Source organism: Callorhinus ursinus, unplaced genomic scaffold, assembly GCF_003265705.2.
Source record: "Callorhinus ursinus isolate GAN/ISIS: 27379988/994484 unplaced genomic scaffold, GSC_fseal_2.0 scaffold10, whole genome shotgun sequence".
Classification (NCBI taxonomy): Eukaryota; Metazoa; Chordata; class Mammalia; order Carnivora; family Otariidae; genus Callorhinus; species Callorhinus ursinus.
Genome location: NW_027397072.1, coordinates 32,554,485 through 32,573,849, shown reverse-complemented (window position 1 = coordinate 32,573,849; position 19,365 = coordinate 32,554,485). Strand labels below are relative to the sequence as shown.

Here is a 19,365-nt window from a genome sequence, read left to right as displayed (position 1 = left end):
CTGCATAATATTCCATTGTATATATACACCACATCTTCTTTATCCATTCATCTGTTGATGGACATTTAGGCTTTTTCCATAGTGTGGCTATTGTGGACATTGCTGCTATAAACATTGGGGTTCAGGTGCCCCTTTGGATCATTACATTTGTGTCTTTGGGGTAAACACCCAGTAGTGCAATTGGTGGTCGTAGGGTAGCTCTATTTTCAGCTTTTTGAGGAACCTCCATACTGTTTTCCAGAGTGGCTGCACCAGCTTGCATTCCCACCAACAGTGTAGAAGGGTTCCCCTTTCTCTGCATGGTCGCCAACATCTGTCGTTTCCTGACTTGTTAATTTTAGCCATTCTGACTGATGTGAAGCAGGATCTCATTGAGGTTTTGATTTGGATTTCCCTGATTCCGAGTGATATTGAGCACTTTTTCATGTGTCTGTTGGCCATTTGTATGTCTTCTTTGCAGAAATGTCTGTTTATGTCTTCTGCCCATTTCTTGATTGGATTATTTGTTGTTTGGGTGTTGAGTTGGATAAATTCTTTATAGATTTTGGATACTAGCCCTTTATCTGATATGTCATTTGCAAATATCTTCTCCCATTCTGTCAGTTGTCTTTTGGTTTTGTCGACTGTTCCCTTTGCTGTGCAAAAGCTTTTTATCTTGATGAAGTCCCAGCAGTTCATTTTTGCCCTTTCTTCCCTTGCCTTTGGAGATGTTTCTAGTAAGAAGTTGCTGCGGCTGAGGTCGAAGAGGTTGCTGCCTGTGTTCTCAAGGATTTTGATGGATTCCTGTCTCACATTGAGGTCTTTCATCCATTTTGAATCTATTCTTGTGTGTGGTGTAAGGAAATGGTCCAGTTTCATTCTTCTGCATGTGGCTGTCCAATTTTCCCAACACCATTTGTTGAAGTGTCTTTTTTCCATTGGACATTTTTTCTTGCTTTGTTGAAGATTAGTTGACCATAGAGTTGAGGGTCCATTTCTGGGCGCTCTATTCTGTTCCATTCATCTTCACTCCTGGGTATTTTTTTGACCTGTACTCAGATGTTCATAGCAGCTTGATTCATACTTGCCAAAAACTAAAAGCAGCTAGTATGTCCTTCCACTGGTAGTGGATAAGCAGTAGTATATCCATACAATGGAATACAATTCAGCAATGAGAAGGAACAAACTAATGGTAAAGGCAGCCACTTGGTGAAAAAAGACAGTCTCAAAAAGTTACATATGAGTGATTTAATTTATATGAAATTCTTGAAAAGACAAAACTATAGTGGCAAAGATCCAGTCAGTGGTTGCCAGGAGTTAGGGTAAGGCGAGAATATAACTTCCAAAGGAGCTTTTGCAATAATGGAACTTCTTTGCTTCTGGCTGGTGATGGTGGTTATACAAATTTATCCATGTGTTAAAACTACCAGAACTATATTTTTTAAAGTTGATTTTTTCCAGTTATAGGCTAAATAAATCCTGGGGATGTCATGTACAGCATGGTGACTACAATTATATCAGTACTATATTGTATATTTGAAAGGTGCTGAGAGAATAGATCTTAAAAGTTCTCATCACAAGGAAAAAGAATTTTTAAGCATGTGTGGTCATAGATGTTAACTAAACTTATTGTGGTAATCATTTTGCAGTATATACATATATCAAATTATGTTGTATACCTAAACCTAATAAATTTTAAATGTAGTTATATCTCAAAAAATTACAACTCCCCGGGCGCCTGGGTGGCTCAGTTGGTTAAGCGACTGCCTTCGGCTCAGGTCATGATCCTGGAGTCCCGGGATCGAGTCCCACATGGGGCTCCCTGCTCAGCAGGGAGTCTGCTTCTCCCTCTGACCCTCTTCCCTCTCGTGCTCTCTATCTCTCATTCTCTCTCTCTCAAATAAATAAATAAAATCTTTAAAAAAAAATTACAACTCCCCAATTTAAATATTTTATTGCATACACAAAATTCATTTCTTCAGTTGTACTAGCCATATTTCAGTTGATTGATAGCTGCATGTGGCATGGGGCTACTCTATTGTACAGTGCAGATGTAAAACATTTCCTTCGGTGCAGAAAGTTCTATTGGACAATGCTATTTTAGAGTGGGGGTCAGCCAGTTTTTCCTCTAAAGAGCCAAATAGTAAATGCTTACAGGTATTTCATATGGTCTCCAACTTAACTACTCAACCATTGTATTGTGAAAGCAGCCATAGACAGTACCTAAACAAATGAAGATGGCTGTGTTCCATTAAAACTTTATTTATAAAAACAGATCTGTATCAAATAAAAAACCAGACTCTTAACTGTAGAAAACAAAGGGATAGTTACCAGAGGGGAGGTGTGGGGCAGGGATGGGTGAAGGGAATTAAGCGTATACTTATCATGATGAGCACTGGGTGATGTATGGAATTGTTAAATAACTATATTACACACCTGAAACTAATGTAACACTATATGTTAGCTATACTGGAATTTAAGAAAATGGACATGTTTACTGACCCCTATTAGAGAATCTGGCCTGTACCTTTTTTTTCATATCCGCTCAGGGTTTACTGGTAGAGTGACTTTATACTTTATCATCCAAATTAAGTAGAAATTTAATTTTGAGAATGAAAGTGGGCACTATTAAGAATTCCGCTAGGACAGTGGCATAAGCTAGGAGTGTCCTAAGCAAACCAGGGACAGAGGTAACTCTATCAGTCTTCCTGTATATTTAGTTGCCCTGTGGTAGGCTCACACCCAGTTCAAGTAACTGTATTAAAGCAATCAAAACTATTCCTTCAGCAGGGGCTGTGGGTTATCCACTTCCCTCTGAAAGGGAGTATTTATATGGGAGGCACCCTGAGGCTTGGCCCGCCGTATACACTCAAAATAGCCTGCATTTTCTGTCCCTGTGCCTTTGCTCATGCTTTTCTTCTTTCTATGCTCTTTCCCATTGCTCTTCCATGTTTGTTGTAATCCAGCCCATCTTGCAAACATCTGCTTAAATGGTAATCTCCTTCATAAAGCCATCCCTGTAACACTCTTTTCAGACTTAGAAGTTGGTATTTATATTTTATAAAACTCAGATGGCATTAGTGCCTTACACCAGGTCCCCAAACCTGGCTGAACATCAGAAACACATCAGTAGCTTTAAATACAGATCCATCCATGGTTCCTGTCTTAAATCTTTTGGTTGAAAATCAGGGGTGGTTTTTCTTGTTACCGTTTTGTTTTTAAACTCCTAATATTCTTATATAACTGGCCAGCTGGTTTAGTATTTGGAATCTGTTAATTTAGACTTACATTATTTGATATAAACACTGACTTTTAGTATTAGAAGGAACATTAGAAATAGTCTTTTTCACTTTCTTGTTTTTAAATTGGGGGGAAGGAATTGGGAAGAAGACAGAAGGGAAATTACGTGCTCAGATCCCACTGCTAGTTACTGGCAGAGCCAGGACTAAACTTTGTATATCTTCACTCCCATTTCTGACCCTTTCTTCATATTAATGTTGGACAGACCCTTCTAAGTAGTAAGCTTTGAGTACAGTGTTTGGTACATAATCGATAGATTATTTTTGGTAGTGACTGCCTCTAACTCACTTTATATTGTATGGTAGCACACTTTTTGCCTCTTAATGATTGCTTCTTGATGATGTTGTTTACTCCCACTCTCACACTCAAGGAATATTTTTCTGATAGTTGGAGATAACGCAGTAGTCAGCATGAAATCAACTCAGAAAAATTCTTTCCCAAATCAGTTCTAATACACATGGCTTCTAAAAGGCTTGACTGAACCCAACTGACTTCTGGGACAGCTTTGAATCATGATAGGTTGCAAGAGCTTCTCTAAACTGAGACCGATTCTAGATCTGCAGGACTTTCTTAACCAGGCCCACTCCCATTTGGGTAGGGTTACCCAGGATCTTTGGGAGTGTATGGGTGTGGGATGCCTAAACCAGAGTAGCAATAGGGAAAAGGCTTTTGGGAAGTGATAATAACCTATGCTGTGCTTTAAAGGATTATCTGGGAGTTGGGCCCAGGAAGGAGTTGGGGCAAGCATTTGTCTAGGCAGTATGTTCCAAAGAGTAAACATGTGGATAGCTTTGGGAAATGGCAAGTTGTTTATTTTGGCTGCAGCATAAAGTGCAAATTAGGAAATGACTGGAAAGACTGGGGCAAGATAGTGAAAAGTTTTATTGTTGAAATGCTATATTTCTCAACTAGATATCCATGTGCAAAAGAATGAAATTTGAGTCCTACTGGACACCATATAAAAATTCACTCAAAATGGATCATAGACCTAAACGGAAGAGGTAAAATCATAGAACGCTTAGAAGAAAACATAGGGAAAAAAATCTTTGTGACCTTGGATTAGGCATTGGTTTCTTAGCTATAATACCAAAAGCAAAGCAACACAAGATAGACAAATTGGACTTGATTAAAATTAAAATCTTTTGTGCTTCAAAGAATACCATCAAGAAAATGAAGACAGTCCATATGATGGGATTAAATATTTGCAAATCATGTAACTGATAAGAGACATATCAGGATCTATAAAGAATTCTTCTGGGCACCTGGGTGGCTCAGTTGGTTGGGTGACTGCCTTTAGCTCAGGTCATGATCCTGGCTGGAGTCCCAGGATTGAGTCCCGCATCGGGCTCCCTGCTCAGTGGGGAGTCAGCTTCTCCCTCTGACCCTCCCCCTCTCATGTGCTCTCTCTCATTCTCTCTCTCAAATAAATTAAAAAAAAATTCTTCTAAGTCAGCGATAAAAAGACAACACAAAAATGGGCAAAGAGGTGAATATGACATTTTTCCAAAGAAAATATTCAAATGGCCAATAGGCATATGAAAAGATGCACAACATCATTAGTTATTGATGAAGTGCAAGTCAGACCACAATGAGAGATAACACTTCACATCCACTAGGATAGCTAAAATAAAAATCGTAACAACAAACATTGGCAAGGATGCAGAGAAATTGGAACCCTCACATATTGCTGGTGATAATATAAAATGGTACAGCCACTTTGGAGAAAAATTTGTCAGTTCTTCAAAAAGCCAAATGTAGAGTTACCATGTGATTCATCAGTTGTACTCTTAGGTCTGTCTGTACCCAGGAGAATTGAAAACAAAAATGTGTACGCTAAGGGCACCTGGGTGGCTCAGTTGTTAAGCGTCTGCCTTTGGCTCAGGTCATGATCCCAGGGTCCTGGGATTGAGCCCCGCATCGGTGCATCAGGCTGCCTGCTTCTCCCTCTCTCTGCCCCCTATTCCCCCCTCGTGCTTGTGCACGCGCTCTGTCTCTCAAATAAAATCTTTAAAAAAAAATGTGTACACTAATGTTCATAGAAGCGTTATTTGTAATACCTAAAAAGTGGAAACAACCTAAATATCCTTCAGCTGATAAATGGATAAACAAAATATGTATTTCCATACAATCGAGTATTATTCAGTAGCGAAAGGAGTCAAGTACTGATACATGCTACAACATGGATGAACTCAAAAATGTTCTGCTTGGTGAAAGAAGCCAGTCGCAAAGAACCATACTTTGTATGATCCTATTTATATGAAATATCCAGAATAGTTAAGTCCATAGAAGTAGAAAGTGGACCAATAGTTCTCAGGGACTGGGAGGGGGAGGAATAGGGAGTGACTGCTAACTGAGTGCTCTGGGCTTTCTTTTTGGGGTGATGAAATGTTCCAAAGTTAGATAGTAGTGATGGTTACTTAGCTGTGAATATACTAAAACCACTGAATTGTATGCATTGAAAGGGTGAATTTTATGGTATGTGAATTATATTTCAATAAAAGCTATTATGACAAGTGCTATATTTAGTGAAAAATTTAAATTTTCTGACAAGGAATTTGAATTTTGTCTTTGCAATGATATATATTCCTGAAGAGTTTTCAATTTAAGAATGACATGATCTGAATATCATTTTCAGAGCAAATGAAGAATGGTGGTCAAACCAGTGAGGTGGCAGAAGATGCCTAGGTGCTTAGAATATTTATTCTTAGTTTTCTGCCCTGAGCAAGTCTGAGAATTTTATATTATTGATACTGAATTAAAAATTTTTAACTTTAGGGGCACCTGGGTGACGCAGTTGGTTAAGCGTCTGACTCTTGGTTTCAGCTCAGATCATGATCTCAGGGTCCTGGGATCGAGCCCCATGTTGGGCTGCATGCTCTTTCACTCCCTCTGTGCCTTCTCTGCTGCATATGTGCGCGCTCTCTCTCTCAAATAAATCTTAAATTTTTTTTTAACTTTATACATGGTGATATTTTACATTATTTACCTTGGTCTCATTTTCTTCCTAATAAATTGCTCTAGGTGATTGCTAAAAGAATAGTAGTTGCAGGGGTGCCTGGGTGGCTCAGTTGGTTAAGCGTCTGTCTTCGGCTCAGGTCGTGATCCTGGGGTCCTGGGATTGAGCCCCGCATCAGGCTCTGTACTCATTGGGGAGTCAGCTTCTCCCTCTGTCCCTCACCTCTCTCTCTCTCTCAAATAAATAAATAAAATCTTAAAAGAATAGTAGTTGCAGAACATAGGAGATACTATTAATTTTTATATTTATCTCAGTGAATAATCTTGACCATTTTAAATTTAGAGACAGCAAAATATGATTTAGCCAGAATACCAAGATTATTGATGAATCATGATGCTTTAAAGACTTTTCATTAAGGGCTCCTGGGGTGGTTCAGTTAGTTAAGCGTCCAACTCTTTTTTTTAATTTTTTTTTTTTTAATTTTTTATTTTTGACAGAGAGCACAAGCAGAGGAAGCAGCAGGCAGAGGCAGAGGGAGAAACAGGCTCCCTGCTGAGCAGGGAGCCCGATGTGGGGCTCGATCCCAGGACTCTGAGATCATGACCTGAGCCGAAGGCAGACGCTTAACCGTCTGAGCCACCCAGGCGCCCAAGCGTCCAACTCTTGATTTCGGCTCAGCTTATGATCTCTCAGGGTTATGAGATTGAGCCCTGTGTCAGACCCCACACTCATAAGGGAGCTTGGTGGAAGTTCCCTCTCTTCCTCTCCCTCCTGCCCCTTCCCACTCTCTCTCTGAATAAATAAAAAGTAAAATCTTTTTAAGAAAAGCATATAAGACTTTTCATTAACAAACATCTGGATTTTGATGCAGAAAAGTTCAGTTTTTGTTATTTTTCTTCCCTTTTTGTGAATTACCTTAATTCTGTCAAATAAGTTACGTACTGGAAAATATTTCAGTAGGTAAAAAAGAGCAGTAATAATTTTGGCTGTTTTGTTTTTTTGTTCCTACTAAAGAACCATAAGTTTAAAAACTCTTGTTATCCTCAAGAAAATTCTAGACTGATTTAAATTTTTTTAAAAATTCTATTTGTAAGTCAAGCCTATAGTAAATATTGACTTTAGTCTGATAAGTGCTACTGATAAGTCACTTACTGTCACAGTTTTTCTGTTAAATATGTGCTGGTGTTAACTATTAGTAAATCTATTTTTAGAAGAATAGTACATTGTGTACAGTAGCCATTTTGGACACTTTGTGTAACTTGTATTGTCAGTAGTGCCCTCTTGTGGTCAATTAGGAACCAAATTTCAGCTATAAAAAATAAAATCATCCTGGCTTTCTAGGAGTTCATATTATCTTTGCTCTTCTATAGTGGAAATCAGCCATACTCTGACTTTCTTTTCAGTAAACAGAAAACAAAACCATGGCAAGATTTTTTTTTTTTTTTTTTATTTATTCATGAAAGACAGAGAGAGAGAGAGAGAGAGAGAGAGAGAGAGAGGCAGGCAGCGGGAGAAGCAGGCTCCCAAGGAGCAGGGAGCCCGACGCGGGACTCGATCCCAGGACCCCGGGATCATGACCTGAGCCGAAGGCAGATGCTTAACCATCTGAGCCACCCAGGCGCCCCAACCATGGCAAGATTTTTAAGTGGAGAATTGAGAATTGGGGAGAGTAATGTCTTATTTTATTTGGAGAAGTACTAAAAAAGATGAGGCTTAGAAGACATTGTATCTAGGAGGAGCCTAACAGGGAAAGTTCATGAAGTGTAAGGAGAGGCAAGTAGTTGTGATAGTGTTTGAGGAGATTTATGAGTCATGTTTATGTGATATACCTGAATATTTTACAGGTACACTCTGTTCCCCCCTTTTACAAAATGCTTCCAGATTGATGTTCTGATTTTATTTCTCTTTCATTGTGTGTGTGTGGTCTCTTCTCATCCTAGGGAAGGGAATGAACACTTATCTGGCACTATATTTGAAATGTGTATCTCATTTAATGGAAATTAGGTTTAGTTTGAAATAACTGTTCAGATCTGTTTTGTACTGCCAATAGTAAGTTGGCCATGATAAGCGTTCATTGGTTATGGGGATATTTTCAGAAGGAATGAATTTTCCCTGCCAATTTAATTAAAATTTTTTTCTTAATTTGTATTGGGAGATCTTTTTTAAAAAAATATTTATTTATTTAAGTAATCTCTACACCCAATGTGGGGCTGAAACTCATGACCCCAAGATTTAAGAGTCGCATGCCATTCTGACTGAGCCAGCCAGGCTCCTTGATATGGTGGAGAAGTTTTCATATCTTTGTTCTTCTTTGAGTAAGAAGGTTAAATTTTATATTGCAGCAGTGGCTGTGTCCCATATCTACCTTCCTAGATTGTTACCTGACATTTTTAATGCCCCAATATTCTTAGAAGGATTCCACTGTTAATGCTGTTACATTCCTTGTGGGTGATTCATTGATCTGCACCAGTCCATTAATAAGAGTATTGTGGGGTGCGTGGCTGGCCCAGTCACTGGAGTGTGCAACTCTTGATCTTGGGGTTGTGAGTTCAAGCCCCATGTTGGGTATAGAGATTACTTAAAAATAAAATCTTAAAAAAAAAGAGACTGTTGCAACTAAGAGTAATTCTGCCCACAGGACTGTATCTTTCTGTGATCAGGGAATTGTATATATTGATCTTTATTGCTTGATATGAAAATCAAGTTTCAGTTAGCAGTTTAAGTATTATGTAACAATTATAACAGTTTGAAGTATTTTGAAAGTTCTGATCCAATTGTAAAACATTTTAAGTTGACAGTTACTGCCATTTTCATATAAATTGAAAAGACAGCTTCTGCTTATTTATACATAATTACAGTTGTAAATACCAGCAATCTAATATTATGGATAGATTTTTTAAAAATATTTTATTTATCTGTTTGTGGAGGAGGGGCAGAGGAAGGGAGAGAGAAGTAGACTCCCCACTGAGCAGGAGAATGACGAGGACTCCATCCCAGGACCCTGGGATCGGGACCTGTGCTGAAGTCAGATGCTTAACTGACTGAGCCACCCAGGCACCCCATATTCTAAGATTTTTAAGTTTAACAGTTTAAGGCTAGTTTATCAGTTCAAAATTTTAACTCACCTTTGAATGAATGACAGTAGAGTGTAGTGCTTAAAAGCTCAGACTCTGAAGTCAGGCTTCTTGGATTGGAATCTTGCACTACGGCTTACTAGCAGTATGGCCTTGGCACGTTTTTAACTTCTCTGTGCTTCAGTTTCCTCATATGCAACATGGATATAATAGTTGTACCTACCTCATAAGATTGTTGTGGGAGAAACAAATTACTATAAAACACTTGGAACAGTGCCTGGCACATACAGAAGTCTGTGTGTGTTGTTATCTTATTACTACCTTTATTAAATTTACAGTTGAATTAATGTTGACATTCATTTTGAAGAATATACTGTTCTGTAAATAGAAACCCCTTCTACAATTCTTGCTTTAAAAAATATTTCTGTATAACTGAAAATAAACAGTAAACTAAAATTATATTTCATAAAGTTTTTTATGAAAGCTCTTTTTCACAGTTGTCTTTTCTTCTCTTTTAGGCACGGAATGTTAACACTGGTGAATTGGCAGCGATTAAAGTAATAAAATTGGAACCAGGTAAATTGAAATTTGATGTTTCTTATTGCCGTAAGCACTGGTTAACTTTAAAGCTGATTTTAATGATGTTTGGTCAGCATTCTCTGATTGTTCCTAACATCTTCTGGAAAATAGAACTGGGGTCTACTCTCTCCTCCTCCTCTTCAAGACCTGTAGAAACCTGGCTCAGTTCTTCCTTGAAAAATAACTTGTAACTGGGGGAGGGAGGCGAACTTGCAAAGAGACTTTGTTCCTTCTGAACTCCGTTGAGCTAACTTGTCACCAGTCACTGGTGGTATTTTTCCAGGTTGACCCTGTCTTGCGGTCAGAGGGCAGTGTGATGCAGGGGAAAGAGCTAAACTGAGATTGGGGTGCTTGGGGCCCCGTTCTTTGTGTTCTACACTCTTGCTGTGTGAACTTGGGCAAGTAACCTTGCTGAGCCTCAGTTCTCTCAGCAGACCTAGCCCTCACATTTTATGTGTCATCGATACTGTAATAGTAGTTACCTTCCAACTTGAGCAGCTTGTTGTAGAGCCCCTAGGGTGACTCTCTATTTTTTTTCTGCTTCACCTGTATTTTCTCTCTGAAATCCCCTACCCCTTGCAAAATCCCTGTCTTTCTGAGTAACTCTCATAATCTTGTTTATTCTCTCTTAAAAGTCCTTTCTCTCTTTCTCTTTTCTGCCACAAGCAAGTATTTGTGCTAGTGTCTAGACTGAGAGTTCCACAGTGATGGTAGTGGCTTTCTGATGGCTTCTTCCACTACAAACTGGTGATACACGAATTTGGTAAAACAGGTTTTATCCTTGGTTTGAGCAGAAACCCATTCCTGTAGTTTTGTTTTTGTTTTTAAAGGTGGGCATTTTTTTCTGAAAAGTCCAGACAGTAAAATATTTTAGGCTTTGTGGACCACGTGTGGTCTCGGCATTCAGTTTTCCCTCTTTCCTCCCCATCTCTCTCCTTTCTCCCTCTAAAATGAAAAAAAAAAAAATTCTTAGCTAAAAAACCATTCTTAGCAAACCAGGCCACTTGCAGCTGTAGTTTGCCCAACCCTGATTTAGATCATCAGCAGACTTTTTAGAAGTGCCATTAAGATGAAATTTAAGGATATGTTGACAGACTGTGATCAAATCACAGTCAAATATAATGAATAAAAAAACACTTTCTCAGTTATACATATTTACAGATTTTGTATAGTCTAATAACACTTTAACATATAAGACAGGTTTTTTCTTTGAATTTCTTATGTTTTAGGGGATATTTGAAGTCGGTGAAATCTGAGGTAAAAAAAAGGGGGAAGATTTGTTTTTATTTTTTTAATTTAAATTCAGTTAATTGACGTATAATGTATTATTAGTTTCAGAGGTAGAGGTCAGTGATTCATCAGTCTTATAATACCCAGTGCTCATTACATCACAGGCCCTCCTTAATGTCCAGCACCCAGTTACCCCTACCTCCAGCAACCCTCAGTTTGTTTCCTATGATTAAGAGTCTCTTATAGTTTGTCTCCCTCTCTGATTTTGTCTTGTTTTATTTTTTCCTCTCTTCCCCTATGATCTTCTGTTTTGTTTCTTAAATTCCACATGAGTGAGATCATATGAGAATTGTCTTTCTCCACTTGACTTATTTTGCTTAGCATAATACCCTCTGGTTCTATGCACGTCATTGCAAATGGCAAGATTTCAATTTTTTGATGGCTGAGTAATATTCCATTGTGTGTGTGTGTGTGTGTGTGTGTGTGTGTGTGTGTGTAACCACATCTTCTTTATCCATTCATATGTTGATGGACATCTAGACTCTTTCCATAGTTTGGCTATTATGGACATTGCTGCTATAAACATTGGGGTGCAGGTGCTCCTTCAGATCACTACATTTGTATTCTTGGGTTAAATCCCTAGTACAATTGCTGGGTCATAGGGTAACTCTATTTTCAACTTTTTGAGGAACCTCCATACTGTTTTCCAGAGTGGCTGCACCAGCTTGCATTCCCACCAACAGTGTAGGAGGGTTCCCCTTTTCTCTACATCCTCACCAACATCTGTCATTTCCTGACTTGTTAATTTCAGCCATTCTGACTGGTGTGAGGTGGTATTTCATCGTGGTTTTGATTTGTATTTCCCTGATGTGAGTGATGTTGACCATTTTTTCATGTGTCTGTTGGCCATTTGTGAAGTTGGTGAAATCTGAGGTTAAAAAAAAAAAAAGGAAGATTTGGCATTTGAAGTAGGGCCTTCATTTGTAATCTTTAAGAAGTGGCTATGTTATTTGATGAAATTGTCTCTGATTAGAAGTAGTTTATACATACATCATTCCTTCAAGCCAGTTTAGTCCCTTCTCCTTCAGGTCTTCCCTGCCCCTGGTCTGAGTAAGAGGACTCCTCCGCAGGAGTAGCTCCCTTATAGCACAGCTATTACCACAGCTGTATTGTCATTCTGCAATTGCCTTTCTTTGTTTCTAGGCTTTCATCAAGTTCGTGTCCATAGTACTGAACTTTGTGTCTGATGCATAGTACTCATTCAGTACCTCTTAATATTTCCTTTAAAAAATTAGGAACTTGAAAGATCTTATTGTTCATCAAGTCATTTGTTTTCTGATTAATGCAGCGTTTGTATTGTTATGATGTTAATCTTGAACACTGTTATGCATGTATTGATTATTTTAAAAGTAGAAAATACAATTAAATAAAAAGAAGAAAAATCATATTCTACCATCCAGAGATAGCAAGGGTTATTATATATATATATGCTATTAGATAAATCCTTAAATTTAGTTAACATTGGATTCCCTGCTTAAATCTTCATCGAAGCCACCTGAATTTTAGCATTTAATTTCTTTGCTTTAATGTCACATATCACTTGTTGGTAAGCTTGAAGTATATGGCCTGGTGGTAACGAGTACAGATCTAAAGTTCTGCTACTTTGATTGTAGTCCTGGCTTGACCACATTGCTTAAGCTTTCTGGTTCTCTGTTTCCTGATCTCTAAAATGGAAGTAATAATAGTAGCTTCCTTTTAAGGTTATTGTAGGGATTAAATGAGCTAATATATATAAAGGGCTTAAGATAGTGCCTGGAACAAAGTACTCTAGTACCTGCTGTAGTAAGTAGTTGTACTACTAATGTATTACAGTTTTCAAAATGTGACTAACCTTGTTTGATCTATACCCACTACCCTCCTTCTACCACTCATAATTTTGAATCAGATCCCAAATACCATATAGTGTCAGCCCTTAATCTTCAGGGCTTCCAGCATGTATGGATAAAGGATAAGAAATCAAAGTATAACCACAAACAGGAATTCTTATGTAAAATGGTACATCTACTTTGGAAAAACAGTTTGGCATTGTCTTAAAAAGTTAAACATTAATTTACCATAATGACCGAGCAGTTCCATCTTGTACATCTGCATACACAACTGTCACAAGTTCGTGGTAGCATTGTTCATAATAGTCTGAAGTTGGAAACAACTGCCTATCAGCTGGTAAATGAAAAGACAAAATATGTTCATACAATGGAATATTATTCAACAATGAAAAGAAACAAACTGCTGATGGATACAGGGACATAAATGAACCTACAAACGTACTATGTGAAAGGAGCCAGACACAAGAGACTACATATTGTATGATTCTATTTATGTGAAATGTTCAGAAGAGGCAAATCTGTAGAGTCAGGAAGTGGATTAGTGGACTGGTGTGGGGGGTGTGTGTGGTGATTAACAATTAATGGACATGAGGGATCTTATTGGGGTAATATTCTGTAACTGGTTGACAGTGATGGTTGCACAACTTGGTAAATTACTAAGAAAAAACTGTTGAATTGTACACTCGATCTGGATGAATTACATGATTTTAAAATATGGCTTAACAAAGTGATAAAAATATATAACCACATGCCATTGGTCTCTCTCAACAGTATTAATGTAGCTTCCAACAACAAATAAGTTCCACATACTGCAGTTAGTTGATGTGTCTCAAATTTCTTGTATATTTGTAGGTTCCTTCTCTTTATCTTCTCTCTCTCTCTCTCTCTTTTTTTTAATCTGTTCTTTTTCCTTGAGGTTTTTTGTTGAAGAAACTTGGTTATTTGTTGTGTAGAGTTATTCCATCAGTTTGGATTTTGCTAATTGCCCCCCTGTGGTATTATTTAATATGTTCTTCTGTGAATTGGTAGTTAGCCTCAGAAGATTGATAAGATTTAGATTTGATTTGGATGTGGTGGAGGGAGACCGCTTCATGATGGTATGTTCACATTTTTCTAAATTAGAATTCTGATGGCCAGTCTACAACTTTTTGAAAAAACCAAATCTGAAATACTTAAGTGTAATGTAATGAAGAATTTGCATCCAAATTTTGTTCCTTTTTTTTTTTTTTTTTTAACAATCGATATCTAATTTGAACCTGAAGCTAAATGAAAACTTATTCGGACATGAAAACTTATTCGGACATGAGGACAAAATTCTTTGTTTAAATGTGAATTTAGTCCACATGTCACTGGGACTTCAGTCTTACTCATGTGGTTTTATTTTATTATCATTTTTTTAAGATTTTATTTTAAGTAATCTCTACACCCAGTGTGGGGCTCAAACTCATGACCCCAAGATCAAGAGTTACATGCTCCACTGACTGAGCCAGCCAGGTGCCCCCATGTGGTTTTAATTTATATTTGGTTGTCTCAGTCATCCTTTAATTAACCAACAGACTATAACTTTTTTAAGTTTCTATTTGAATTCCAGTTAATGTACAGTGTAATATTAGTTTATAACATTTTTAAACTTAAATTGCAAAGATTATGTTTGATCATTATAATAAAAATAAGAAAAATACAATTAAAAAGAGGAAACCAAACATCATCATTCTACCAACTGTATGAACACTGTCAACTTTTGGTGATTTTCTCCAGATTTTCTTGTATGCTTATATACAGACATCCATATGTACATATACATCTGGGGACACACATGATTATGTAGACCACAAAGGGCTGGTTGGAGTTCAGAGATTGGCAAGGATATACTACTGAGATCAGCTTAATTTGCTTGCCTACCACTGAACTGGGGAACAAGCATTGCAAAGGATAAATAAGAATGCATGTGAGTGGGCACAGCTCCCCAGGGTGTCCCCAAGTCCTCACAGAAGTGGTCCACACTGGTGGTCGGTGCAGTGAGTTATCAGCCACAAAACCTAGTTTTTGTGTAAAATAAAAACACTTATGAGTTCGATTGCTAGAATTCTTATACTTTGTGGAACAAGGTAATGTTCTAGCCTTTTGTAGGCTACCTACCCTAGTTTATGGAGAAAATGGAGAAAAGCTCCATTTACCTTAGGGCTGTGTAACAGTGGAGCAAATTCAAATCCAGGTTTATGTTTTTTCTAGAGCCTATGCTATTATGTGTATTGCCTTACAGATGCTTCATGGAATGCTTAGAATAATTCCTGGTTCTCCAGCAATGCTCTTTGAAAGTTTGCCTCTCCACTATAGAACCCATGTTCATTTATTTTTAATTTTTAATTAAATTTTAAGTTCTTACATTTTTTAAGGTAATTGTAGACTTTAGAGAAAAGTTGAAAGAATAATACAAAGAATTTCAGTATTTCACCCAGATTTCTCAGTACTCAATTTATTATTTTTTACTTTCTTCTTTCCTACACTAAAAGAAACCATCTTCTGCTGAATACTTTAGTGTGTATTTAACAATGAAATGTCATTGTCTTACATAACAGTACAATGGTCAAAGTCAGGAAATTAATGCTGGTACGATACTATTATTTAACCCTTACTCAGATTTTGTCAGTTGCCCCAATAATATCCTTTTTTAAAAATTTTTTTAAGATTTTTTTTTTAATTTATCTGTCAGAGAGAGAGAGAAAGAGAGAGAAATGGAGCGTCAGGCAGAGGGAAAAGCAGGCTCCCCACTGAGCAAGGAGCCCGACCCTGAGATCATGACCTGAGCCAAAGGCAGATGCTTAACTGACTGAGCCACCCAGGCGTCCTGCCCCAATAATATCTTTTAAAGGCAGAAGAAAATCCAAGATCATGTGTTGCATTCAGTTGCCGGTCTCTTGAGTTTCCTTTAATCTGAAAGAGTTCTTGAGCTTTTGTTTTGGATTCTAGGTGTAGTTATTGCTGCTGAAGCATCCTTATTACTAGGCTGCCTTATGGGATAGACATTCTGTATATACACACATAAATACACATTTACCCATACCTCCACTGCCCCTCTGCCCACCTGACTGTCTAAAACCAATACTAGTCTAACACCACAGGGTTCATTCTCTCCTTTTCATATTTGTAACTCTCTTCTCCAATAGGGAGGAGCTTAGTTTCCATTAGCCACAATATATTGGATGTTTCTTTGCTTTATCCTTGAACACAAAAGTAATTTCAGAATTGTTAGTCCATGCCTCTGTGAGAAATCAGATACTAGCTAGAGATCATTGTTTAGAGTTCTGTTTATCTTTAGAACATACACTGTTCTAATGTCTGGTTCCCCACCTTCCTTACCCTCTCAAAAGTGTTTATGTTATTCATTTGATATCTCTATGGTGTATTAGTTTCCTAGGACAACCATAACAAAATACCACAAATTAGGTGGCTTAAAGCAATAGAAATTTATTCTTTCATAGTTCTGGGAGGCAGAAAGTTGGAAATCAAGGTGTCAGTAGAGTTGGTTCTTTCTGAGAGCCTGAGGGAGAATATGTTCCATGCTTCTCCTCCATCTTCTGGTGATGGCCTGCAATGCTTGGCATTCCTTGACTTGTAGAAAGCTCCAGTCTCAGCCTTCATCATCACACGGTGTGCTTCCTGTGTCCAAATTTCCCCCTTATATAAGGACACCAGTCATAGAGATCACCCTAAAAGTCTCATCTTGACTTGATTACTGCAAAGACCCTATTTCCAAGTAGGATCACATTCACAAGTACTAGAGGTTAAGACTCCATCATATCTTTTTGGGGGACACAGTTCAACCCATGGCATATAGCCAGTTCATTTGTTTCCGTTTGTATTCATTTGGGGGATGCCTCCCTCATCTTTGATTTTATTTCTCTTCTTTTAGAGTGTTTTTAAAGTATGTGAAACTTTGACATGATTCTAAAAGGCAGAACTATACAAAAAGGTATATTTAGGGAAATATTCTACTTCTGTCCTTTTTACCCTATTCTAACCACTGTCTTTGGTCTCAAGTTTTCCTTTCCATGTTTTTCTGTTGTGTTGTTTTTGTTGTTACTGTTTTTTATCCAAATGAGATACATGAATATTTTTTTACTTTCTTTTTTTCTTTCACAAAAGGTAGCATACTATAGATACCTCTTTGAATTTTGTTCTTTTTACTTAACAGCATGTCTGGGAAATCACTCCACACTAGTTGCTAGAGATCTTTCTCATTCTGCATAGTACTCCATCATATATATGTACCATAGTTAATTCAGTCACTGTCCTATGTGTGAGCATTTAGGTTGATTCCAGTATGTTGCATTTACAAATAACACTGCTTGTAAAGTTTATGTCCTCCGTACTGATAAATGCTACAAGGAGGCATCTCAGAAATATGCTAAAATTAAAGAAGCCAGACGTAATAGGTCTCATGTTGTATGATTCCATTTATGTGAAATACACAGACTAAGTAAAACCATAGAGACAAAGCAGATTTGTGGTTGCTGGGGAAGAGGGAGGGAATAGGAAGTAACTGCTTGAGGGTATAGGGTCTCCTTCAGGGATGATAAAAATGTTCTAGAATTAGAGGTGATGGCACAGCATTGTGAATGTACTAAATGCCACTGAGTTGTACACTTTGTTATATGGATTTCACCTCAAAAATCTGTATTATCCATATAATTAAAATAGCCACTTATTTTTTCTCATGGATGTTGGTGCTTTGATATTTCAGCCCATGGAATGGGCAGTGCATCTTCAAATGCTTCCCACAAGGAAGAAGCCCTGAGGTTTATCATTTTAATGACAGTGTGTGTAAAGTATCCTTTGTCTACTTGCACATTTTTTGGTTGCTTCATCAGACTTTCAAGTAATTTTCTTTACCTCTTCTCTCATTTTGCAGAGCTTTTGGGTTATGTTTTGTTTTTCTCTAACACTGGAGAAAGTTGAAGTCAAATGATGCTGGAGCTTAAAGTATCTGTGTAGGGAAATGGGGGTGTGGTCAGGGATGGGAGTGGGTCATAAAGGGTGGAAGCTAGAAAGATAATAAAGCCAGATTGTGTACCACTACACCTTCTGTGCTATGCCAAAACGTCTGGAGCTATGAGTCATAGAAGGTTATTAGGGAGAAGACTAATATTTATCCTATGTTTTAAAGATAACTGGCAATAGTATGGCAAATGTACTGAAATGTAAGTTAATACTGGAAATAGACCAGTTAAAAGTTATATGGAGAAGGGTGTTAGGGTTCAGGTTAACTGCTATACAAAGAAACTCCAAAATAAAGTGACCTAAGTAAGATAGACATTTATTTTTCTCTCATGTAACAGTTGTGGGGTGAGCCCTGGTTGCTATTCCATGAGCTCATTCAGGGATGTGTGTTCCTTCCATTTTATGCCATCACCTGGTAGTGCACACATTCATCTGCTGTTCTGAAGCTAAATCATTGGTGTGTCTGTCTTTAGCTGGTAGGAGGAGAGACAGAGTTATTTTAAGGCAAGCAGCTTTTCTTTTAACAAGTGAAGTTGGAAGTCACCCACCAGTTCTGCTCATTTTCCTATGCTGGGAACTTGCTTACATGGTCACACAAATTCATGAGAGGGTGGGACATGTGGTCTCTAGCCTCGCAGCTATATGTCTAAGAAGGAAAGAATGGCTATTGGAGGCAAAAATAGCAGTCTACCCCAAGAGGCAATTTGAGTGTTATTATGAGGATTTGCACCAAGATAGTTATAGTGGGGCAGGAATTGAGAGTTATTTAGGAGGTAGAATGAAGAGAGAGAGAATATATTTCTATTCACATGAGACATGTTGATTATGAAGTGTTTAGAGATTGTGTAGATATGTACAATTGTCAATTTGATCTAGCGGTCTGGAGCTCAGGAGAGAGCTGACCTGGCTCCAAGACCTGGCAGGAGGCACGGATTTGAAAATCATTGTTCAGATAGTAGTTGTAGTTGGAGAGTTTTCAGAAAGAAAGAAGGGGTTGCTAGTATTAAATGCTGCTTCAGAACTGATAGGAGGCCTTGGATTTGGGCCTAAGAATGACATGGACCTTTTGCAAGAGTAATTTCAGCAGAGTCCTGGGGTGAAAAATAGATTATAGTGGGTTGAGGAATAGTTGGAAGTCATGAAAAGGAAACCAAGCTGAGACTACTCTTTGAAGAACTTTGGCTGTGAAAAGCAATAGGGAGACAGGTTTAATAGGGGAGAAGGTTAAGGGAAAGTTTTTACCTTGAAGTAAGTTTGAGCATGTGTGTAGGCTGAAAGGAAAGGAGTGGTGATATAGAGATAAAGGTATCGAAGAGAATAGAAATGATGAAGCAAGGTTCTGGGAGGGCCTGGAAGAGAT

The 19,365-nt window shown here is 37.9% G+C and overlaps 1 protein-coding gene across 4 annotated transcripts in view; it reads left to right on the top strand.

The window, feature by feature from the left end:
* MAP4K3 (mitogen-activated protein kinase kinase kinase kinase 3) overlaps positions 1-19,365 on the top strand; it is a 186,282-nt gene that overhangs the window by 55,060 nt on the left and 111,857 nt on the right. For all 4 annotated transcript variants that reach the window (XM_025868110.2, XM_025868109.2, XM_025868112.2 and 1 more), the window contains exon 2: positions 9,828-9,885. In XM_025868110.2, the coding sequence (XP_025723895.1) occupies positions 9,828-9,885 (58 nt within the window). The remainder of the gene's footprint in view (positions 1-9,827; positions 9,886-19,365) is intronic.